The following is a 26,576-nucleotide window of genomic DNA, read 5'->3' as shown; positions in this document are numbered from 1 at the left end:
GCGCTTCGATTACATCACGCTGTGGATCTGCTCCCATCCTTTTACTAAATTCGTTTGTGAAGAAACTGCATTCACTTTTACTGAAATGCCAGTTATTTCACAAAACTCGGCACAACGAACCTTGCTGTAAAATAATAAACAGTTTGGGAAGTGACATGACTTAGTTCACATCATTCTTCTTTTAAAAAAAAAGTGTACAGCCCAGGCATCAATGGGAACAAAAGCATGAATGCAGAGTATAGTGAGCGCAGAGTGTAGCAAGAGGAACCATGTTGCTGACAATTCACGCGAAAACTCCCACATTTCGAACCAGATTGAAGTGAATTGTATTTAATCTCGCGAATCTTCCCGCTGAAATCTGACCGGTGGGCCACTCGATCACACTGGGCGCCCCTCAGCATTACCACCGCGCCCCCTTTTTATACATCGTCGGCAAGTTGCGAAGTTGAGGGGCCGGTGTGGTAGCGGCGTTAGGACCGGCGGAGGCGCTGACGCTCTGCTCTTCCCCCCCAGAAAGGAGGAGCTGACTCACACACACAGTGACGGCAGAAAGTCCGACAGACCTGGGAAGGGAAAGGAGCAGAGACACAGAGAGAGAGAGAGAGCGGCGCGCAGTGAGTGCACACACTCGCTCGCTGCTGCAGTGGCCGGTGCCAGAGCGAGTCTTTCGGCCCCCCCATCGCTCCGCCGAATGATGTCTACGGCCGAAGAGAGCCGAGTGACAGCTGTCACCCCACTCAAACTGACTGGGCTGGTGTGTGTGGTCCTCTCGCTGTGCCTGGACGTGGTGGCCTTACTGAGTCCAGCCTGGGTCACGGCCGACAGTCACTTCTCACTCTCCCTGTGGCAGAGGTGTTTCCGACCGGCCTCGCCCCCTGACACCGAGTGGGACTGCAAATGGGCACTGGGCAGCGGTAAGGAAGGGGGCGAGACTCAGTCCGCCCGTGCGTCGTTCCTGGTATCCGGCACCAGACACAAATGACTGGAAGAGAGAGTTAGAGGGGAACCGAGACAGGGTTGTAGGGACACCCAAGAACGATTAATGGGGAGAAAAATATCATCCTGCCAGCTCAGAGTAACAGACAACTTGGCCAGCACCCACAGGCGGCTCGCTACTTATTAGCTATTCGAGAAATTAACTGAAACGTTGTTAGGAGTTAAACCGCAGAATGTTACTTAGATGGACATAAATAAACAGCGTTGTAAAGTGCTAAAACAGATGAGGAGTTAAGTTAATGGGCATGATGAAACAAGAAAAGGCATCTCAATAAAACTGGAGAGAACGATTGGATAGATATACTAACATTTGTGTTGAAATATGCGGGGAACGGACAGGCAACGTTTGTTTTGCCTCGACACTTCTGCTTGCATCACAGAAACCCAAATATTCAGGCAGAAACAGATATGCATCGGGACATGTTACATTCTGACAAGCATAAGGCACACAGTAAGAGCTGCTTTACACTGACAGAAGCGTAGCCGTCTCCAATGAGACATGGTGCACAGCGGCCGAAGCATTGACAGGGGTGTTTGTACTGAAAGTTCACACGCAGGAAAATGATTCTGTGTTTTGTTTTAGTATCAGGCATGCCTTAGGACGTGTACAGAAAGCAAAACACACAAACACACCACGGAAGCAAATTATATTGCCCAAATCCGGACAGAAATTCGAGATTAAGATATGTTTATCAGAGAATAGTAAATAAACACTGGGATTTAAGGACACAAATTAGACTGAAACAGACTAACTGGAGTAACTGCTATCAACTAGGTGAGAACAGGAACAAAGATGAAAATTAAGATAGCAAAAGTGACCAAAAAACAATTAAATACTGTTGGACACACTAGGCTTACAGAACTCAAACACTGACAAATGATGAGATAAATGCTATACAACTTTTCATCTGAACACTAACATGGATCTTATCTATATAACAGAGGAGAGCGCGAAAGAATTATTTCTTTTTTTGAAAAAAGGAGGCAGAAGGAGATGGTTTCTGGGTATGGTACTAATGCAATATAAACAACTGACAAAATAAGGTGGATGGAAGCGAACTATAAATGTGAGAACACTTTAAAAGAAGAAGAGATAAATAATATGGGAAAATGCAGAACTGTAAAAGAAACAAACTACAAAATGACGTAAAAACATATTGAGACAAATGAGTAACAGGCGTGGAAAACAGTGAGCAAAAATAGAATGAAGAACGTTGAAATAAAAGCACTGGTGCCAGATGATGAAACTAGAAATAGAATAGAATACAGGGGGAAAAAAAACGTGGAGAGCTACTGTGAAAAGATGGACAAACTCAAAGGGCGCGAAAGTAACAGGATTCTGGATTAGTGGTGCTGGGAGAGCACAGCAGTTCAGGCAGCATCCGAGGAGCAGTACGGCGAAAGTAACAGGAGACGAGTGCGATTTGAGTTGGTTTAGGAGCTCGTACTGATGTGAGGGAACAGGCGCAGTAGTTTTTCGAAGTTCATTTCAGCCAGTAAACGCAGAAGAGAAAATGTAAATATAGGTTTAAGAGATCCTTCTGGCAGTTTTATTTGTGGGCGGCGATACAAAAGCTGTTCCAGAGAGAGAAAAAAAGAGTGGCTGATGTCAGGAACCCAGAGAAAGAGCAATTGCTGACAATTACATGAGAAGATATACGTGACTATAAGCTGCTGGTTTGGTCGTGTATTTCTTGTTTGTTTCCACATTTTAAAATATTTATTGCAGTCAATTGTCAACAAGTCTTTGTAAAATACATCCCGTTCACAGGAAGTTATTCAACTTCAGTGGCTCAGTTTCATCTTGCTTTCATTTCGTCTTGGGGGTCATTGGTTAAAAAGTGCTTTCATCAACAATTTATTTGTTGCTAATCATTGATCCGTGCTCACAGCGAAGGTCGGCCCGAATCCGATCAGCAGCGATTATTACTTTTCAGGTTTGCGAGGGAAAACAGTTGCCGATTTCTCTGGACCTTTTCCTGGGGCTGCCAGGGTGTTCGAGAAACATCAACATAATAATGTGGGCTTTAGTTGCGGCGGTGCGCTGCTCTCGCTAATAGTTTTGTTTTGGTTGTTGTTTTGGCTTTGTTTTGTTTAGCCTGAAGGCTCGTGTTTGATAATAATCCCCCAAACCTTGGCGGTTAGTAAGCTTGTGGTGCCTTTATAAAATATGTATCATACGTTCTTCCGAGATGAGAACTTTCATCTGCATGTGTGGGGAGGAGAAGCGGGTTGGAAAGAAAACTGCGTTGTTTCACAATTTATTGACTAATTGCAATGAGCAGGGGAGCAGTTAACCATAACTCCCGCCTACTTGCCACAGACAAGCTTCTGAGAACTCCTTTTAAAGTCATATTACGCAGTGGCCTAATAGTGCTGTTTGCACGGCAGTTTCTGTTAATGAATTTTAAAATTTGCAATGGCGAAGGAAGGTCAGGGAGTCTCGGAACTGGGACGAGCCGAATGGCGTTAACTCTGGCGCCTAATTGTTTGAGGCACTGCGCCTATTCTTAACGATTTTCATATGATATTTTGAGGATTTAAAAAAAAACTCGTTTTCGTTTTTATTTTAATTAGGAGCATATTCGAAAAAAGAACCCACCAACTTTACCTTGTACAAGAAGATTTTTTTTAAATTAACGAAAATAATATTCCCGGTGTTTCATGATAATTATATGAAAGATTAAAGGTGTTGGGTTTAGCATTTGGACCGGATGTAACGTCTACTTCATAGCTTAGAGATGTTTTACTCAGTTTCCAGCGAAATTGGGTTGGCAATCGGAGGCTCAGGCTACTGCTAGAGTTGAGATTTCTGTTAGGGTTTAAACATGATTAATGGTTCTGGAATTGAAAATTGGTCTCTACAGTCTCCTGAAACTATCATGAGTTGTTATAAAAACCCATCTGGTTCACTACTGTCCTGGTAACTTTCCAAAATTGACTGGACTCTGGGGCAGTTCCAGCCACTGATAACAAAAGGAGGTAGATAAAAGATGGGGAACTGTGGACAGGTTAGCTTAACTTCTGTAGTGGGGAAAATGCTTGAGGCTATTATCAAGGAAGGAATAGCAAGGCATCTAGATAGAAATTGTCCTGTTGGCCAGATGTATCATGGATTCATAAAAGGTGGGTCATGCACCGGCATGGTGGCTCAGTGGTTAGCATTGCTGCCTCACAGCACCAGGGACCCAGGTTCGATTCCAGCCTTGGGCGACTGTGTGTGGAGTTTGCACATTCTCCATGCTGTGGTTTCCTCCCACAGTCCAAAGATGTGCAAGTCAGGTGAATAGGCCATGCTAATGGGTCTGGGTGGGTTACTCTTCAGAGGGTCGGTGTGGACTTGTTGGGCTGAAGGGTCTGTTTCCACACTATGGAATCAAATCTAATCTACTGGAATGCTGTGAAGCTCATAATGAGCACAATGGACAATGGGGATCAATAGATGTATATCTAGATTTCTAAAAGGCATTCAACAAGGTGCAACACAGTAGGCTGCTGCATAAGATAAAGATGCACGGTGCTACGGGCAATGCATTAGCATCATTAGCGGATTGGCTAACTGGAAGCAATGAGTGCCAACTGGAAAAACAATCAGTGCCTCAGGAATCAGGGACAACAATTATTCACAAATTGAGCAGATGATTTGGAGTTGAGGACCACATGTAGTGTGTCAAAGTTTGCAGATGAATCTAAAATGTGTGGTAGAGGATTGTGAAACCTTTGCAAAGGGGCATTATTTAAGTGAATTGACAAAGATCTGGCAAATAAATTACAATAGATGCAACAAGTAATTAAGAAGGCAAATGCAATTTTGCCCTTCATTGCTAAAGGGATTGAGGTTAAAAGCAGGGAGGTTATGTTGCCATTTTATAGGGTGCTGGTGAGGCTACACCTGGGGTACTGCGAGATGCTTTGGTCTCCTTACTTAATAAAGGATGTACTGGCACTGAAGGGGGTGCAGAGGAGGCTCAGTAGATTGATTCTGGGATTGAGGGGATTGGTTTATGAGGAGAGACTGAGTAGACTGGAATTATATTCATTGAAATTTAGAAGAATGAGTCAGGATCTAAAAGAAAATTGAGGGGAATAGATAAGATAGAAGTAGAGAGGATGTTTCCGCCAGCGGGTGAAACTAGGGCAAGAGGGCATAGCCTCAGAATTATGGGAAGAGATTTAGAACTGAATTGAGATGGAACTTCTTCACCCAGAGGGTTGTGAATCTGTGGAACTCCCTGCACAGTGAAGTAGTTAAGGCATCCTCAGTAAATGCTTTCAAAGCTAAGATTTGTTTTGAACAGTAAAAGAAACAAGGGTTATAGTGAGAGAGCGGGCAAGTAGACCTGTGGCCACAAAAAGATCAGCCATGGTCTTATGGCGGAGCAGGCTCAAAGGGCCAGACGGCCTACTTCTGCTCCTAGTCCTTATGTTCTTTTGTCCTTTAGGGAAGGAAATCTACCTCTCTTTACATGGTCTGGCTTACATGTGACTCCAAATCCACTGCAGTGTTGTCAACAATGTTGTAAATGTCTCTGCCCAGATCAACATTTGTCACCCCATCCTAATTGCTTCTGAAAGCACCTGAAATGTTTTAGTTCAGGGGCAGTTAGGGACTGGGCAACAAATGCTGATCTTACCAGAAACCTTTACAACTCATGAAAAGGAAGACATGTCCTGTATGTAAATTAAATCATTTCCAATTTTCATACAAATTGACAGTCATGGATGTTTGTGATACAATAAGACAAGAAAACATTAATGTTATTCTTCTGCAGTCAGCTGTTTACAGACATTGGCCCTGAACTTGCCCTGCAGAATGCAAGCTTAAATAGAAAGTGGCATTCTGGACAACAAGTTATATGTTATCAGCTCAAATAATCATTTTATTCTTCAGTTGTAACATGAGTTTTGTAATGTATTTGAATAAGGAATGCTGTAATGTTCCGATATTTTATATCAGTATAGACTGATGCTTTTCAGAATGACCACAATTTTTTTTATCTGTCTACTGTTAGATTAGTTCCTATTTTTGAGATTGTATTTCAAATAAGATGTATTACAGATTGGTTTGTTGCAACATTCATGTAGAAGGGGCGATGTAATGAATAAATAGAGGATGGAAAGGAAATGAAATATTCCATAATTCAATGGTCAGTTGGTTATTTTGAGGCTGTTTTATTGGATAATGTTTTCCTAGATTAACATTTTAGTTAATGTTATGAAACTTTTGAAGGTTTTAAATCATTTTTATTGTTATCAGGTGCACATCTCTGCAAGAGACCGTACCATACGATAGCATTAAACACAACACTGCTCAGGGCAGCTATGCCACAGTTTTCAGTGGGTGATATTTAGCAGTTAACAGAGAAACAGCAAAAAATAATTTCAAGGAGTTGCAAGCTCTAAACCTGCGAGAATCTATGAGCAGCATTAACCTTCCCTGAAAGTGGGCATGAATTATGATTACAGGTATCTTAGAGGCAGGATTTAAAAGGACAAGGGAGATTGTGCTGCTGGCTAAAGCCAGCTTTCTTTTGAAGTAGGAATGATGTTAATGAGGTGTCATGCTGAAATTCACATTGTTTGGCGAGCACTGAACCAGTGTTTCACCTGCCCTAAGTAAAAATACATAATTAACCCACTGATCTGATATGCTCAATTCAGCTGCTAAAGCTAAGTTATTGTTAACAAAAATATTTTTTTTTGTTATTGTGCATAATGCTATTTTGTTAACTTTCTTCACCATATTTTCATACAACCAATTGTTGCTGCAAATATCTTGCAGGGAACAAAGTGCTGACGTTAGGCATTCCTTTGAGGTTTCCTGTACCCGTAATTTAAATGAGGAAGATGAATCCACGAGGGGATGATGAATGCACGTAGAATGCAATGTGAGGAACTATGCCAGCAGCAATCACCACCATGGGACTTTCACTTACAGATGCTGATAACTTTAAGCAGGCATGTCAGTGGAGAGCTGTCTTCACTACCATCATTTTGCACAAGAGGCTATCACTGTATTGTGCCATATGCTCCAGGTTGACCTGCAAATAACTGCTAGAATAAGGAGGTCTCTTTCTATAAATATAAAGGTTATTAATTCAGGAAGGTTTTATGCTTTTGAATTACTCCAAGTCACAATGTGTCCGATCACCCACTGTGTGATGCACTAAGCATCCACAGATGTGTCAAGCAGGTGACAGATGCTGTGCGTGCGCAATGGGCAGTATGTTCATTAGTTTTCCAATGGAAATTGGCATAAACTAAAGGGAGAAAATGACAGGCTTTACAAGAGTGCAGTGTACGGTATATGGCACCCATCTGGGCATTAGGGTCAGCGCATCAACCTAACAACTTGCATGAGTGGAAATGACTCAATTAATATATCAATGCAAATAATTATCTGTTATTCAAGGTGCCTCCATTATGCAGAAGTCAAAGATGCCTGCGCTATTTGACAGCTTAAATATATTGGATGGCTAGTTGCTAGGAAACCAGAACAATGCTTAGCAGCTGTAGTTGATGCTTCACCAAACCCTGTGAAGGTATCTGGTTGGTTTATTTTTTGCCAAGGCCAACATTTATTGCCCAATCTTATCCCATATTGCTCTACACGAGGTGATAGTGAGCCACCTTCTTGAACTGCTGAGGTATGTGTGGTGGAGCAGTACCGATTGTGTGTTGAGTAGGTGGTTCCATGATTCTGACATAATGGCAATGTACAAACAATGATAGGTTTTCCGAGTTGTTGTGGAATGTTAGTTGTGAGGGAACTTGCAAAGGTGGTGTTACCAAGTGCCTCCAGCCCTTGCTTTTATGGACTGAAAGGCTGCAGTTTTGGAAACATTGTGGCCAGTTCCTTCAGTGTGTTAAAGAGATGAATGGGATGCTTGTCAACCAGATTGTGTTGTCCTGGAGTGATGTGAGTTTTTTTTTAATATTAATGGAACTGCATTCATTCAATCCAGTCAGAAGTATTCCCTTCCAATCTTGACTTGTGCCTTGAAGATGATGAAATGGCTTTGAGAGTCAGGATGTGAATTACTCACCTTTGGAATTTCCAGCTTTGACTTGATCGTACTTATATGGATGGTGCAGTTAAGATCTGGTTAATAGGAATCCTGAGACAGTTGGTGGTGAGAAACTCGGTGACAGTCAATGTGACCCAGTGTCACTGAATGTTAAAGGGAGTGATCAGATTATGTTTGGCTGGTCACTGCCTGGCTATTGTTTGAGATGATTGTTACTTGCTCAGACCAGTTTGAATATTGCCCAGGTGAAGGTTCATTATGCCTCACTTCATTATGAGAGCTTTTGCAAGAAGTGCCATTATTTTTCTTTGTGCTAGGTATGAAGAGTTTCTCCCCACTTCCACTGACTTCAATTTCACCCATGCTTCTTGATACTGCAGAAAGTGAGGACTGCAGATGCTGGGGATCAGAGCTTAAAAATGTGTTGCTGGAAAAGCGCTGCAGGTCAGGCAGCATCAAAGGAGAAGGAGAATCGACATTTTGGGCATAAGCCCTTCTTCAGGAATGAGGAGGGTGTGCCAAGCAGACTAAGATAAAAGGTAGGGAGAAGGGACTTGGGGGAGGGGCGTTGGGAATGCGATAGGTGGAAGAGGTTAAGGTGAGGGTGATAGGCCGGAGCGGGGGTGGGGGCGGAGAGGTCGGGAAGAAGATTGCAGGTCAAGAAGGCGGTGCTGAGTCTGAAGGTTGGGACTCAGAAAAAGTGGGGGGAGGGGAAATGAGGAAGCTGGAGAAATCTGTATTCATCCCTTGTGGTTGGAGGGTTCCTAGGCGGAAGATGAGTCGCTCTTTCTCCAGGCGTTGTGTTGCCATGGTCTAGCGATGAAGGAGGCCTAGGACCTGCATGTCCTTGGCGGAGTGGGAGGGGGAATTAAAGTGTTCAGCCACGGGGCAGTTGGGTTGGTTGGTTGGTTGGTTGGTTGGTGCGGGTGTCCCAGAGGTGTTCATGCAGGTCCTTGGCCTCCTCCTTCGCCAGACCATGGCAACACAACGCCTGGAGGAACAGCGACTCATCTTCTGCCTAGGAACCCTCCAACCACAAGGGATGAATACAAATTCCTCCAGCTTCCTCATTTCCCTCCCCCCACCTTATCTCAGTCCCAACCCTCAGACTCAGCACCACCTTCTTGACCTGCAATCTTCTTCCTGACCTCTCCGCCCCCATCCCCTCTCCAGTCTATTATAATAGGTGCAATTCCACCTATTGCATTCCCAACACCCCTCCCCCAAGTCCCTCCTCCCATCTTTTATCTTAGCCTGCTTGGCACACCCTCCTCATTCCTGAAGAAGGGTTTATGCCCGAAACGACGATTTCTCCTTCTCCTTTGCTGCCTGACATGCTGCGCTTTTCCAGCAACACATTTTTAAGCTCCTTGATACTGCACCTTGTTATGCTTGATGTTAAGGGCTATCACTTTGAAATTCATTCTATTCAACAGTTAGATAGCATTATAAACATTGTAAAATGATGATAGACTAAGGGAATGGCACAACTGTAGCAGGTGGAGTTCAATGTAAGCAAGTGTGAGATTATTCATTTAGGACCGAAAAAGAATAGGTAAGGGTACTTTCTAGATTTGTATGAAGTTAAATACAGAGATCCAGGTGTATAGATCTTTGAAATGTCACAAGTAAGTGCAGAAAATTATCAAGAAAGCTAATGGAACGCTGGCCTTTATATCTAAAGAAGTACAAGAATGCACCAGTTATGCTGCAGTTATGCAAAATGTTTTTTTTTAGACTCCATTGGAATCCTGTGAATAGGGTGTAGGCTTCACACCTTAGGGAGAATATATTGGCCTTGGAGGGTGTACAACATAGGTTTACAAGAATGATACCTGGACGTCAGAGGAGAAATTAGACAAAGTAGACCTGTATTTTCTTTATTAAGAAGAAAAGGTAGGGTAGATAAAGATAAACTATTTCCACTAATGGGGCATTGTCTGAATTAGGAGCATTCAGGAGAGATGTTAGGGAGCACTTCTATACACAAAGGTTGGTAGATGTTTAGAGCTTTCCTATAAATAGTAGTGAATGATAGATCAGGTTTTATCTTTAAATCTGAGATTTTGTTTTTTAAACAAAAATATTAAGGAGTATGGGTCACAGGCTGGTATATGAAATTAGGCCACAAATCAGCCATAATCTTTATTGACTGGCAGAACAGACTTGAGGGGCTGAAAGGCCTACTTCTGTTCCGATGTTCTTTGCCCTATGTTTAGATTAGGGCTGTAATAAGGTCTAGAGCAGAATAGTCCTGGCTGGACTCGCATTAAACAATGATGAATGGGTTGCAGTTGAATAAGCACTGCTTGACAGCACTATCAATGACAAATCCATCACGTTCTTATGAAGTAGACAGAGGAGAGATAATTGACTATTTTATTCATCTTACTTTTTGCGTCTTTTCACTTTATCAGGTAAATATCAGTGTGTCGGCTATAAGAACATCAGAAAAAGGAGCAACATTATGCCATACAACTCAGAGGCTTTTTTGCCATTCAGTAGAGTCAGTGTTAGCCTGATCTTGCCCTTCATGCCAGTCGCCGATTCTATTTTCTGTCACCCTTGATTGTTCTATAATTTAAAAATATGTCTATAAGATATCTTGGTCTAAAGTGCACATTTTCAGCACTGCAGCTTGTTATGCCTTACTTGGGCAGATGGCTGATCATCAAGCCCCACTGGTCACTTCCCAGCATTGTCAAAGATTTTGAAAAGTACATAGAATCCTCCCATTTGCCTGTCTCTTAGATTCAGGTTAACTGAAACATGAGCTGAGTTTCTGTACTTAACAAGAATGAACATTTATTGCAAACAGACTGTAACTGCAAAACAATTATAAGCCATCAGCATATAATCGTACTAGTTAAAGATGTAACTCACTTATAAAGTTTCCTTTACAAACACACACAAACAGTCACACACATGCACATGCACACAACAAATGGGTGTTATGGGAAAAGGGCAAAATTGGAAAAGCAGTGGCCACTGTTCAGAGGACTTGCTGAAATGATTCTTGTTGCTGCTCAGAAAGTTGCTTCTCTCTGTTCATTCTCCAGATACTTTCACTTGTTTGCAAGAGGTACTGGGTGACTTGTTCACACTTATAAAGGTCTCCGACTTATTAATTAGAAGTTACTGCAGAAAGGACAATGGATTTTACTGCAGAGACTGGAGACGCCTCCTAAGCCTGTGGAGATCTGATGGCTTCTCATTCCCAAGCTGTTTAACTACCTGGGAGTCAAATGCATTGTTGACATGCAGAAGGCCTTTGGCATTGGTCTGTGGACTTTATCAATTGTCAATTGGCTATGTGTTGCCAGCTGAATCTCCCCACATACCCTTGGCTTCAACTGCTCTGCGAGCCACAGGAAAGCCAGCACTTGCATTGAGTATCATGCTACTTCGAAAAAGTGTTGTAATCCGATAGTCCTTGGTACTTTTAAACAATTCTTATCCCATTTCAGTCCACAATTTAAATGCAGAAAAGTACAAAAATACCTACTATCTGAGTTCATAGTCTTTGCTGCATTTGGTGTACTCAGACAGATCTTATTATGTAGAGTGGATTAAATTGTCTGAAAATTTGCATCTGTAATTCCGGGGGAATCAGAGCGAGATATTGGGCTGAAGATGGTTGCAAGCAATTCATCCTTGAGTATTACACTTTGTTTCTTAGTGAATGTGGTTTTTCAAGGAACCTTCACCTCCCTCTATCTGTTTACATTTCCACCACCGGTCATACTGGGTTTGATAGGGATGCAGAGCTTTGATATGATCTATTGGTAGTGGCATCACTGAACTCTGTTACCAGCATGCTTCCACTTCTGTTTCGCATTTTGTCATCCTGTCTTGCTGACCACACTTAGTGTTACATGTGGTGGTGCAGAGTTTATACATGTTGCTTGCAGTGATGTTGGATGACCTTTAACACAGAATGTAAAACATCCAGATGATATAAATTGGCACTACCCACATTCTGCTAGTCCGAGTGTATGTAACTTCTGTGGAATGTAATCTGAAACCATATGCATGTACATACTGGGGACAGTGCAAATTCACTAAACCCCTCCCAGTGTTTGTATCGCTGCAATGCATTTATATGCCAATCAAAAATTATGTTGCGAGGTTTTACTGCAAATATATGGAAATTTAGAATGTGTATATAGATGCATTAGGTTGGTACCTTGCTGTGGGTGCTGCATCTTATTTTTGATTCATGTGATGTATATAGTACTTAATAACGAATTGAAGAAAGCTGTATGTTGTATTTTCAGCATTTTCCCAATAAATGGTTTCTTTATCAGTGTTTAGACTGTACCATTTTCTTGAAACTTCTATCCATCAGAAAGATGCAGCTTGCATTTCTGTTTTCAGGAAGGGTTGGTGCTGTTCTCCAGACTATCAGTTATCTCTGCTGCATCTCTTGCCTCTTGCGCCTCCACTTGTAAAGAAATTCCAGTTTTCCTGCACTCCATTGAGGTTTTCACAAAAACATTTCTCAGATTATACTCCCAAAAACTCCCTATTAAGCAAATGCTATTTCATTAAGGCATATCAACCTCTCTCAGTGGTTTTCCATTAGGGAGGACTTTGGTTAGGTAATGGGAAGGACTAGCCTACCAATTTTTCTGTAAAATCAACTGCCCATGTGGCAAAATATGGGCCTCTTCCCACCACTAATGGCATTTTTAAAATGTTATATCTGCCCTCTGCCACATTGGCAGACAACCTAAGTTGTGAACTTAGGCAGATTATCTGGAAGGTCGTCAGGAGGGACCTCTGTGTGGAAGAGCCCGCTGGTGTCAATGACCGCATTCACGCAGCAGCAACCTCCTTGACCTCCAGAACCAATAACTCCACACCCTGCTAAGATGTGCCTCACCGGTACTGGCAATCTCCAGCCCAACTTGCCGAGGGAGAGCTGGAATCCATCAATCATTCTTTCACTACCGACCCAGCCGTGTCCATTTCTCCCAGTAGCGCTATTGGCTTTCCAATTAACTGAGAATACTAGAAGGCACTTACAACATCAGGAACACCATTGGGAAATCAGCTGCTAAATTGTTATAGAATCTGACTTGGGCACCCCCATGCGAACAAAGATGGTTTTTTTCCCAGCTTCCTGGCCAATCTCCATTTACTGATACATTGACAAAATGTGGACCCTCTGTATGTAGCCAAAATCAATATATTGCAATCAAAGTAGCATTATAATTGGAAAATATGATTCTTTGAAAGACTGAGTGTTCTTTTATGATTCTGCCCATATAATATTTGACTTTCTGTCTGGGCTATTTGAATGCCATTTGAATCATTTGAGAGGTTTTTCTTTGATTATAACTGATATGGTAGATAAAGGAGAACGACTGATGTAGTTTACTTGGATTTCTGAAAATAATATCAATGAGGTGCAACACAAAAAAGCTAATATATAAGAAAAGGGCTCATCGATTTGATGGCAATATATTATGGATCAAGGATTAGTTAATTGACAGGAAGCAAAATGGGAGTAAGCAGGGCCTTTTCAGATTGGCAACCTATAACTAGTTGAATGCTATGGAGACCAGTGCTAGGGTTTCAACCATTTACAATTTATATAAATGAATTAAAAAAAGAAACAGTTTACTGGTGATATAAAACTAGGCGAGAATGCAATAAAAAGTGCAACGTGCTGGAGCAACGCAGGTCTAGCAGTATCTGTGGAATCTTTCAAAGAAGTGTCGTATTGGAATCTCTGTTAACTCTTCTAACAGATGCTGCCAGACCTGCGCACACAGTTTTATTTCAGATCTTTGGCATTCAGAGTATCTTGTTTATGTTCAGGAGAGAATGCAGATTGTGAGAAGGACACAATAGTGCTGCAAAGTGCTATAAATAAGAATTTTGTAACATGGTAGGTTTAAACCATCATTGTGATTAAAAATAAAACTGAACAATTTGAAAGGAGAGGTTGTTAAGAGGTTATGTCTAATTCTGTCTGACAGTAGTCCAGGTTGTTTGGTTACCACAGAGACAAGTTAGGACTTGCTCAGCAATGTGCAAGTTTCTCGCACCTGAAACAAAGGTGCAAGTAACTCAAAAATTTAAAATACCAAGTGTGTGTGTGTGCAAGTGCAAGAAAGGAGTCTTGTGCTAAGACCAAACACTGCAGACAATGTGGTCAGCAAAGAGATAAACCGTATTATTTTGTTAGGCTACCAGGCAGAATGTGGAAGTGAGCATGGTCTAAGGAATCACACAAATTGATGCTGCTTTTCTGGGATTACAGTGGAAGATCACCAGTAGAGGCTTTAAAGCAGTTATCAATTTGATCTCCCAAAACTGGTGCCTCAATGTTACAGTTCATTAAAACTGAGAAAACAACCCATTGGTAGCAAGGAGGATCTTGTGAAAACTCTCATTCTGTGGCAAATGAGATGGTGTGGGATTTTCAGATGTCTTAAAAAGTAGAGTGAAGATATTTTTCCTGCAGAGTATTTGTTGCCTATTGGACTGGCAACATAGGATAGCCAATCTGTGAGAATTGGGATGTAAAGCATAACAGTGGTGTTGGATGTTTGGTTGTGTTAAAAAGTCATCTCTTTCCTGTGGTTTTGTATATTTGTTGCTTAGTTTTAGTTGGGTTCTAACTGTAAAAGTGTTAGATCTTGAAATCTTTTTAAGTTTAAATGAGATATGAATGATATCAGTCTCTTCAGGGACTATAACAAGTACATGTGGACAGTTAAAATCGACACCAAGGTGACAGATGGAGTATAATGTGGAAAGGTGTGAGATTATTCAATTTGCTTGTAAGAATAGAAAAACAGAATTTTTTTTTTAAAAAGTCATGGAATTTATAATTGTCGACTTTTGTATAATTGTGCAAAGTACATATAAAGTTATTGGGTAGCTTAAGTAAGAAATAAATAAAGCAAATGGCTTGTTGATATTTATTGCAATGGGATTAGATTAAAATAATCAAGTTTTAAAATGTTTTGCCAGAACTGCACAGAGCCTTAGTGAGACCATACCTAGAATTCCACTTGTAGTTTTGCTTTCCATATTTAGGCAAGGTTATACTTACACTGGGGGCAAGATAGCAAAAGTTCACAAGAATAACTCCTGGGACAGGAGTGGCTGACTAAATCATATCTATGTTCTCTGGAGTAATAAGAATGAGAGATTGTCTCATTGAATCACAAGACTCTGAGTTTGACAGTTAAGTGCTGGCAAATTATTTCCCTTGACTATGGTGTCCAGAATGTGAGTGCACAGTCTCAAGATAAGAGACAATCACTTACAACAGTGATGTGCAAGAACTTTTTTTCAAGTTATTAATCTTTGGAATTCTCTACTTGAGAGCATTATAGATTCTTCATTGTAAAGGTTGCGGTGTCATGACTCACTGGGGTGCATTGTAAAGCAAGCCTCACTATTCCCAAAGTCATCACAAATGCTTGCTTTTCTTTGCCCAATAACTTGGGAGACAAACAAGTTCTTAGAAATGGGACATTTTCAATTCCATGGTTGGTTTTAAGATATTTTCTAAGTTTTCGATAAAGGAAGAATTTCTGGTCCCAGTTAACAAGCAAGTCTGAGAGAGGCCAAAAGTCATCTTAAGTAAATGTACACCATGGAATTAAAAAATCCTTTTACCACACTGTTCACACAATAATCGAACGAACAACAACACATTTTCAAAAATTAATTTATTTGATGAGTCGGTGGATCATACCTATTTCAGTTTACTCATGAAAAAGTACCTTGCAACTAACTTTTGATTTTATTACTTGTGGAATCTGTGCTTTTTCAAATCAAAGGTTAATTTACAATCTATCACTTAAATATTAGTGTGCAAACTCATAATGAGTTTGACCAGCTTTCCACCTGGTCTGGAATAAAATCAATCAAATTTTGATAGTTTGCATGCTATGGAAATTCAGATTTATTGAATACAAGATTTGGCCATGTTGGACAAGATCCCGAAAGACAGATTTGAAATTAGATAACAGATGTGTATATTTTTAAACTGCTCCTCTGCTTCTGATGTTAGCTGAGAAGGAATTGTTGACCTCTGAGAACTGCAGGAAATAATTCTTAGCAGATTGGTGTCTGCTATCTTTTCTTGTAACATTTTGGCAAGTGCTGCTGTTTTTGCATTTTAAAGATTTGAACCTGCTGTTCAAATGTTACAAATTTGCAGATGCATTACTTTTTCACACACAAGTTCATTTGTACGCTGTTACTTTGTGAATATTGGAACATGGCAGTTTTATGTTATGTGATTTTATGTATAAGCAGAATTATCAGGTTGTTCATCTTTTATATTCTGTGTTGTAGATTGGGAGATTGCAACAGTTGCTTTGCTTCTGGCTGGAGCAGCCATTATTCTCATTGCCTTTCTGGTGGCTCTGATCTCAATCTGCCAGGGAACCCGTCGGAGATTCTACAGACCTGTGGCTGTGCTGTTGTTTGCTGCAGGTAATTTATGAATCCGTCTGAATGCTATCCAACGTATGCTCATATTAAATATAAAGAGAGGTTGTCTGCTGAATGCAGTCTTTTAGTCCTTTATTGCATTATCAAATTATAGTCGCATATGCTTTTTAAAACATGTTTTGATTGATTTTCAGAAATGTGAAATTGAAAATATGTGGAAAAAAATGTGGTCATAGATAAAGTTAGTTTGTTTTCCAATTCTCTTCATGGGGTATGGGTTTATAGGTGCTGATGACATCCTTTGCTAAGGAGCCATTCATAAAGTATCAAATAAGACAGTGATCACAGGAGGATGATCAACTGTTAAAGAATAACAGCTAACACCAATCCTATCCCCTCTCAACATAAACCTCATGCAATGGCAGCCACTGGATAGTAATTGGGAGCCATTGTCAACTTTCAGAGCTAAGGCCTGTTATGCTGCACTGTCCCTTTCTAGGTCAATAATTGAGTTATACAATGTTATGTCTGTAAACACTACCACCTTCAAGATCCCCTCCAAGCCCCTCATCGTCCTGACTTGGAAGAAATGGCCGTTCCTTCACTGTGGCTGGGTCAAAATCCTGGAATTTTTTCCCTCATGACCTTGTGGTTCAACCCACAGCAAGTGGACTGCAGTGGTTCCAGAAGGCAGCTCACCACCACCTTTTCAAGAGCAACTAGGGATGGACAATAGATGCCGGCCCACCCAGTGAATCCCACGTCCCACAAAAATGAATGAAAAAGCTAATTTATTTTGAAAATTATAGTGGGGATTTCTCTTCTCCTTGTGAAACACCATACTGTCTGAGCTAATATACCGTATGTACTCATGTAAACGTTGACCAAAACCTCTTGTATTTTCCATATATCTCATGTAAAAGTTGACCCTTACAAAGGAAACTGCATGTTCCCATTAACCCACTAAAAGAAATTGCATTCATTCATTCACACCGGTAAATCTACTCATCGCTGTTTGTTTACTATATTGCATCACTATTCATTTATCGTAACTCTACTTAGCCCACTTGGCTTACTACAGCACATTTTTATTCATTCATTCATTCAGACTGGTACTAAGTCTATCGGTACTTATCACTCTTTGTTCACTATTCATCCATAAATTAATATCATTAAAAAGTTAATAATTTTAATTGTGCCATTATATAAGACCATAAGACATAGGAGCGGAAGTAAGGCCATTCAGCCCATTGACTCCACTCTGTCATTCAATCGTGGCTGATGGGCATTTCAATGCCACTTACCCGCACTCTCCCCATATCCCTTAATTCCTTACAAGATTAAGGATTTATTAATCTCTGCCTTGAAGACATTTAACGTCGCAGTCTCTACTGTGCTCTGTGGCAATTAATTCCACAGGCCCACCTCTCTGGCTGAAGAAATGTCTCCTCATTTCTGTTTTAAATCTAATTCTAAGGCTGTGCCCACACGTCCTAATATCCCTACCTGACGGAAACAAATTCCCAGTGTCCATCCTTTCTAAGCCATGAATTATCTTGTAAGTTTATATCTGATCTCCCCTCAACCTTCTAAACTCGAATGAATACAATCCCAGGATCCTCAGCCATTCATCATATTTGGTTCTGGTCACCACATTACCAAAAGGATGTAGAAGCTTTGAAGAGGGTGCCGAGAAGGTTTATGAGGATGTTACCTGGTACGGAAGGTGCTAGCTATGAAAAGAGGTTGAGTAGGTTAGGATTGTTTTCATTAGAAAAAAGGAAATGGGGGGTGGGCCTGATTGAGGTCTATAAAATCATGAAGCGTATAGTCAAGGTAGATAGAGATAAGCTTTTGCCCAGGGTGAAGGATTCCACAACGAGAATTCACGCTTTCAAGGTGAGAGGTGAAAAGTTTAAGGGGGATACACACGGCAAGTACTTTACACAGAGGGTGGTAGGTGCCTGGAATGTGTTGCCAGCAGAGGTCGTAGAGGAGGGCATGGTAGATTCATTTAAGATGCTTCTGGACAGATGCATGAGTAAATGGGGAGCAGATGCTTAGGAATTGACCGACCGGTTTCGACAGGAGATTTGGATCGGTTCAGGCTTGGGAGCGGGGGGATGGGGGGGGGGGGGGGGGTGGGGGGGTGGGGTGGGGCGATGGGCCAGTTCCTGGGTTGTAAATTTTCTTTGTATGTCAGGCCTACCATTCCAGAGACCATCAATGTGAATCTCCACTAGACGCGCTCCAGTCCCAATATGTCCTTCCTGAGGTGTGGGGCCTAAAACTGGACACAGTATTCTAAATGGGACCTAACCAGATCTTTATAAAGTCTCAGTAGCACATTGCTGCTTTCACATTCCAACCCTCTTGAGATAAATGACAGCATTACATTTGCTTTCTTAACTTGGACTCAACCTGCAAGTCAACCTTTAGAGAATTCTGGACTAGCACTCCCAGATTCCTTTGTACTTTGGCTTTATGAATTTTCTCAACGTTTAGAAAATAATCCATGCCTATATTTTTTCCAGAGTGCAAGACCTTGCATTTGCTCACATTGAATTTCATCAGCCATTTCTTGGACTACTCTCCTAAACTGTCTAAATCTTTTGCAGCCTCCCCACCTCTTCAGAACTACCTGCCTGTCCACCTGACTTTGTATCTTTGGCAAACTTCGCCAGAATATCCCCAGTCCCTTCATCCAAACATTAATATATAATGTGAACAGCTGCGACCCCAACACTGAACCCTGTGGGACACCACTTGTCACCGGCTGCCATTCCGTAAAAGAACCTTTATCTCAACTCTCTGCCTTCTGTCGGACAGCCAATCCTTAATCCATGCCAGTAGCTCACTTTGAACACCATGGGCCCTCCCGTTACTCAGCAGCCTCCTGTGAGGCACCTTATCAAAGTCCTTTTGGAAGTCTAGGTAGATAACATCCACTGGGTTTCCCTGGTCTAACCTACTTGTTACCTCTTCAAAGAATTCTAACAGGGTTGTCAGGCACGACCTCCCCTTACTAAATCCATGCTGACTTGTTTTAATCCGACCCTGCACTTCCAAGAACTTAGAAATCGCATCCTTAACAATGGATTCCATAATTTTACTTCCAACCGAGGTTAGGCTAATTGGTCTATAATTTTCCATCTATTGTCTTGATCCTTTCTTGAGCAAGGGGGTTAAAATAGCAATTTTCCAATCATCTGGGACTTTCCCTGACTTCAGTGATATTTGAAAGATTACAACCAATGCCTCTGCTATTTCTTCAGCCACTTCCCTCAGAACTCTATGATGTAGCCCATCGGGGCCAGGAGATTTATCAATTTTTGAGACCTTTCAGCTTTTCTAGCATTTCTTTTTTGTAATGGCTACTATACTCAACTCTGCCCCTTGACTCTCCTTAATTGTTGGGATATTATTCATGTCTTCCACTGTGAAGACTGACACAAAGTATTTATTAAGTTCTTCAGCTATTTCCTTGTCTCCCATCATATATATCTGAATAAAAGTGACAAAAATTAGCTACATACATCTTTAATTCCTTAACAAATGTGTTAATGTTGCTGAGGTTCATAACATACGAGAGTAAATGGGAGGGAAATGAAAGAACTTCAAGACACTTACACATTCAGAATAAATGTTTCATTTTAAGTGTGCCATTATACCAGGCCGTGATGATGTTGAACAGTGTGATTTTTGCAGGATTTTAATGAATTTTTGACGTCAAATTTTTGTACTGGCATGTATAAATAAAACTTCCTACCAGTAATTCATTCTTGGTTCTCTTGCTTTTAGCCGGTAATTACCTTTTACCGTAATTAATTGTGTTTTCATTCTTTACCTGGGATTAATTGTGCAATCAAATCGATTTTTGCTAATAAAACTGTATTTTGAACTGCAGCAAGAATTTCAGCCCCTCAAAACTAGTACCCATGTATTATTCGATCCTATAAATTGAACCTTTAAAACTAGTTTTTTAAAAAAATTGACTTTTACAGGAGTATATATGGTATTTGTTTAAATAGGTGCCATATTGTTTGTAGGAAAGCTGCTACTTTTCATTTCACACTTGTGGCAAAATTATTGCACGAGTACTGTATTGCACAGGCTTATGGTAGGGTAAGTGTTGAACTGTTACTTGCGTGAAATTTATTATGTACCTGCAATGTACTTTCTGTGTCTGAAATAGTTTCAAGTGCTTATATGGAAGATGTCAGAAGGACTCATTAAACAGTCTGCAGGTCAAAAGTAGCCCCATAGGTTTCTGTTGCTGATTTTTCAATTGCATTTTGCTTCACCTAAAAGCCTACCAATATTTTCTTTCCAATATACTGAGCCATAGTGCCTCTGCATTATCAGCCCCAGTGAAAGTCCTGTATGACACCCATTGACAAAATAGAGAGTTTCCATCACCATTATGGATTCTGGTTCTTTCAGCCTTGCTTTTTAGCAACAATCAGCAAAGAAGAAGCATGATAATGCCCCTGCCCCCAGCACACTGCCTGGGGAACTGTGGAAGCAAAGACAAATGGAAGCATTGACCAGAGACACAAACTAAAGAATAAAGGGCTATAAAAAACAAGGTAAGCACAGTAACGGACAGACTTAGAGAAAGAAAAACTGAAAAAGTCAAAGTGAGAGTGAAGGTGCAGCAAAGCAAAAGTTACATAGCAAGAGATAATGGGAGCAATTTTAACTTTTGGGACTAATATAAATATGTAATTTTGATTCATCTATACTTTAGAAATCTGACCTAATTTACATTCCCATTCACTTAGTTGCCCAGTCTTACAATTTACCTTCAGAAGCACATCCTCCTAATAACATTTGAATCAAATTTTCCATTTCCCACACCAGTCAGGAAATACTGGATATAGTCTGAAAACAGGCCCGAGGCTGCTTATCCTCCAAACCTGTAACCGTTCCTTCCACTCTGGACAGAATACAAGCTTTTTTGTGGCAAATGCAATCCACGATTGAAATGTGCAGCTGGCTCTAAGTCTGCTTCAGAGTGGCTGCATATCTTAACAGGTGCCCATGTTCATGAAAGACTAGCACCACTTTAGCCAGCCCTGCACTATTTAGTCAGTTTGTACCTGTTAACTGGGAGAAACATTCTGCCTGCAGCCGATGCTTCAAATGTATGGGAAAGAGTATCCAGGCAGGAAGGACATTGAATAATGCCACAACAGAATTGAGAACCTGCTCCAGGCTTTTCATATGCAGTTTTGGAGATCCAGTAGATGGACAGGAAGAAAAAAAAAACACTTTTAAAGAGACACTGCAAAGTCAATGGGAGTGAAACCTGTTGGGATCGATGCCAGAGAATGGCACTAAGAATTCCAATGCAGTGTGTTATATAGTGTGAGTGTGGGATAAAACAGGTTCCCTTGATGATCTGGGGAAGAACATGTCTCCTCCTGGCCCATAGGAAGTGCGGTAAACACTTATGGCCCACCTGGTCTCCTTTCATGTTCCAGGTTTTCTAAGAGTCTAGGAATCTAGTCAGTGGGTGTTGACAATAAGAGTTCAACCAAAATGCAAGTGCACGGCTTTGTTAAAATATTGAAATATGTGGTTAACCTCTGCAAAACGGATTGGTTACCCATCACCCAGCCCACTTGGTTTCAACTAGAAGCGGGCAGGTTGTGTTTTTTTTTTATATATTTCTAAACTTCTGTCCCATTCTAATGGGAAGAGGAGATAGAAACAATCTCCGTGCTTTCTCCTCGTTTTAATGTGGCACTTTCTGCATGTACCTTTTCCTCTTGCTTTCTTTCCCCATATTTTTTTGAATCCTGGTTGTAAATATGTTTCTATTCCTGCCTTGTCCAGTCCCTTCTATAGTGTCTGGCCTTCTACTCAATACCAGCTTTGCATTATTTATGAGGCTTTTCTATCATGTTTCCATTTCTGCTTTTAATTGTTTATTTGTTTTTCCATTGTATTTAATCTGATATATTCTTTCTTTAATTATTGAATCATTTATGAAAGGTGTTTTGCAGAAAAGTGGCTGTTTGCACTTTTATTCTTTCATTTACATTGTCACCTTGTTAACTGTTAATTTTATTTTCAATTGTCATTTCTATTTTTTGATTCAGCCAATGTTAGTTATTATTAAAAATGTTTGAATAGTGATAAGGAAGGTATGACTAAATATGAATGAATAAGCATTAGAATAATAATAGTGAATAGCATATTAGAAATGTTATAGCTGCTTTGCAATTCCTTTAATTCCAGAATGTGTCCATTTATGTTTTCTTCCATCTCAAATTAGGCAGCATTTTACTTTTCACAGGAACTTGTACCTTGTTAGCTATAAACTTTAACAAGACCTCCCCTTGTCCCTTTGCTGTGTTTTGTATTGACAATTCAGCTGTACTGCAGGAGCACTTGAACAAGTAGCTGTTTTAAGGGGTCGACTTTGAATCAGTGGACAAGATGTGCTGGGTAGTGGATAGCTCATTACTCAGTTGTTTAATGACCATTTTTGTTTCTGGATGACAGATCATCATCTGCTGCCAATGCATATTCAAATTCGCTATCGGTGGAGTTCCAAGTAAGGGAAATAGATATTAATTTCTTTCATTCAACCATTGTTCCTTGAGGTGGATATTTTGCATCACAATGTTGTTTACATTTCAATATAAATTGGAAGCGATGGCACAATTCTGAAGGATATGATGATCAATTTATGATTGTAGTCATTACCAGTTATGACGTAGACTTTGATCTTTATTGGAAATTTCAAGCTTTTTTAATTATTCAAAGAAAAACGGATAATTTATCTCTAGACTTTAATCATACAGATGATGATGTTTCTCAAATTACTAATTTGCAGGAAAGAAACATTTGAGATATGGGATGAATAAAACTATTCTGAAAATTCTCAAGCTTAAAATAATGACTGAAAGTTGATGTAACCACTGCAGATCACTTTCTCCTCATGCAGCTGTGAAATGAACAGTGACAACATATACAACACAAGTTTAAAGGCTACAAATGTAAACCTTTCTGTAACTTTAATCTTTCAATTTATCCCTTCTTCTCTTTCCAGGTATTACTAGTGTGGACTGTCTGTGTTTAAATGGATGCACAAGCCGATAATTATCTGTTTAATATTTTATTAGTTTAGGCCTAGACTACTTCATTTCATGTCTGCCAGAATAATTTAACCAGCTTTATTTAAGTGCCGGTGTTCATTATGTTTGAAATAATATGCTTTTTAAAATATTCACTTAACCTTTCAAGTTAATCATGTGTTAGTGTGGAGAAGAGTAGAGAAAGGTACAGAATTTAACCGTGTACAGTGAAAAATTGCTTGTTGGTGAGAATGAAAGAAGTCTTTAGTCCTGCAAGTTAAGTTTTTCTGTAATGTAAAATTTAACTAAAGAATCATTTTAATTTGCAATTACGTGTTCTGGCAAATCATATTTTCAAGTGAAATGATTTTCAAATCCATTTTTTGTGAAGACGGAATATTCTGTCAAGTGCTGCCCAGCTCTTGGAGACGTTTTGAGTTTACCTCTTAAAAATAGCACGTAAGCTAAGACAATACAGAAGCATCAGTGAGCAAAAGAGTTTTGTTTCAGCAGTTAAGTAATTTGACTTTGGATGTTTATCTACAATAGTAGCCCAGTTTGCACTTCTCCTGATTGAAATTAATTTCCCTTGGCATTCCTCATAGGCTTGGAATATAGTTACGGATGGTTGCAACAGATCCATCATTGTCTGAGTATGGCACTGGTTCAGTTATTGCTTTAAAATGGCAAAGTTACCAAAGCAAAATGATTTGAGGTTAAAAAGGTCAGTATTTCATCATTGCTAAAAGAAACATTCCATTACCACGACCATGTGTGTCAAGAATATTACTGAGTGGCCACAGAGCACCCAGAGAATGGAAGATAAAGAGCCAGCATTCATAATCCATATCAGTACCCATGACACACGTAGAAAAGGCCATGTGGTCCTGTTGTCAGAACTTAAGAAGCTAGTGAGAAGTTTAGCAAGCTGGACCTTGAATAGTAAGCTCCATATTCCTCCCAACTTTATGTATGAGTATAGAAATAAGAGGAAAAAAACAGTTGAATTCTTGACCAGTAAGATGATGGGGGAGGCAGGGCTTTAGGTTCTCAAAGATGAAATCTTTACAAACCAAATGGGTTTCACCGTCACAGAGCCAGAACTAAGTTGGTTTTGGAACATGTTGTTATTGCTATTGGGGAAGATTTTAACGAAGTTGGCAGGGATGTGGGAACTCTAACATCATATCAGAGAGGCATACCAAGGTTGAGAGGATATTGGGAGCAATAGATAACAGCTGAAAATATGTTGCTGGAAAAGTGCAGCAGTTCGGGCAGCATCCAAGGAACAGGAGAATCGACATTTCAGGCATAAGCCTTCTTCAGGAATGAGGAAAGTGTGCCCAGCAGGCTAAGATAAAAGGTAGGAAGGAGGGACTTGGGGGAGGGGCGTTGGAAATGCGATAGGTGGAAGGAGGTCAAGGTGAGGGTGATAGGCCGGAGTGGGGTGGGGGCGGAGAGGTCGGGAAGAAGATTGCAGTTTAGGAAGACGGTGCTGAGTTCGAGGGATTTGACTGAGACAAGGTGGGGGGGAGGGGAAATGAGGAAACTGGAGAAATCTGAGTTCATCCCTTGTGGTTGGAGGGTTCCTAGGCGGAAGATGAGGCGATAAACTCAGATTTCTCCAGTTTCCACATTTCCATTCCCCCCACCTTGTCTCAGTCAAATCCCTCGAACTCAGCACCGCCTTCCTAACCTGCAATCTTCTTCCCGACCTCTCCGCCCCCCCACCCCATTCCGGCCTATCACCCTCACCTTGACCTCCTTCCACCTATCGCATTTCCAACGCCCCCTCCCCCAAGTCCCTCCTCCCTACCTTTTTATCTTAGCCTGCTGGGCACACTTTCCTCATTCCTGAAGAAGGGCTTATGCCCGAAACGTCGATTCTGCTGTTCCTTGGATGCTGCCCGACCTGCTGCGCTTTTCCAGCAACACATTTTCAGCTCTGATCTCCAGCATCTGCAGTCCTCACTTTCTCCAGCAATAGATAGCACTAGACTAAAGAACAGTAAGTTAACAAGTGGGGTCCGAGTAAAGGAGAGAGAGTAATAAAGTTTAAATCAGGATTACTGTACATGTGAATGATGGAGTGTGCTAAATAAAAATGAGTTATAGGTGTGCATAGCCATCTGGAAATATGACATTGCTACAATAGAAGCAATTAGACTTTTCAGAATAGTCTATAACAACTAGAAAGAAGAATATTAGAGAACAATTTTGCAAGAAAGTTGCCAAAATTATAGGGTAGTTATAATAAGGGGCTTAAATTATCTGAATAGAGTCACGATAGTAACATAAAGACCAGAGAAGATTTCTAGGTTTTTGTTTTAGCAAGGTTTTCTACAGCATAACGTTTACATTCCAAAAAGAAAAAGCAAGACTTGGTTCTTGGGATTGAGCTAAGCCAATTAGATCCAATGTCATTAGGAGAATATTTTAAGAGACATTGGTCATTTTATCAAAGATTTAGGCTGACTGGGGAAAAGGCTGTTGAAGAATTCACAGTCAGAATAATCAATGAGAAGAAAGCCAACTTTGATGGAATAAGTATGGATCGGGGCCCAATAAATTGAAGTCAAAGATTGGCATGAGAAAACAGAAAAATAGAGAGTTTAGGGACAGTCAAGGTATGTTCCCTTGAGAGTGAAATGCAGAGCAAACAAATCTAGAGCAGCATGGATTTTGAAAACGATAGAAATTAGGATGAAGAAGAGAAAGTGTGCTTATGACATGTCAAGTAGAAAATCCATTTGAGAACCATGCTGAATATACAAAGCTCAGAAAATAGGTGAAAAAGAAACAAAAGAAGTCAGGAGATTCAGGGGCAGAGGTGAGTCTAGTGCCCATCACTAAGGAAAACGTGCTGAGAGTGTAAAAGATCCAAAGGTGGATAAATCTGGACCAGATAGACTGCACTCGAGGTTCTGAAGGAGATAGCTGAGGAGATTGTGAAGTCATTGGTGATGACCTTTCAGTGAACACTGGAGTTAGGGAGGGTCCCAGGGGACTAGAAATTGGCTAATCTAAGAAAGGAGGAAGA

General features: G+C 40.6%; 1 protein-coding gene across 1 annotated transcript in view; it reads left to right on the top strand.

Moving 5' to 3' along the window:
• Positions 1 to 557: 557 nt before the first annotated feature.
• Positions 558 to 26,576, top strand: part of tmem47 (transmembrane protein 47) — a 46,131-nt gene continuing 20,112 nt past the window's right edge. The window contains exons 1-2 of the mRNA XM_043700729.2: positions 558 to 914; positions 16,350 to 16,490. Of these exons, the coding sequence (XP_043556664.1) occupies positions 692 to 914; positions 16,350 to 16,490 (364 nt within the window). The 5' untranslated portion in view covers positions 558 to 691. The remainder of the gene's footprint in view (positions 915 to 16,349; positions 16,491 to 26,576) is intronic.

Source organism: Chiloscyllium plagiosum, unplaced genomic scaffold (assembly GCF_037043375.1).
Source record: "Chiloscyllium plagiosum isolate Xiang-an unplaced genomic scaffold, Cpla_swu_hap1 HiC_scaffold_12, whole genome shotgun sequence".
Lineage (NCBI taxonomy): Eukaryota > Metazoa > Chordata > Chondrichthyes > Orectolobiformes > Hemiscylliidae > Chiloscyllium > Chiloscyllium plagiosum.
Note: the sequence above shows the minus strand (reverse complement) of the source record. Positions and strands in the feature narration are given on the sequence as shown.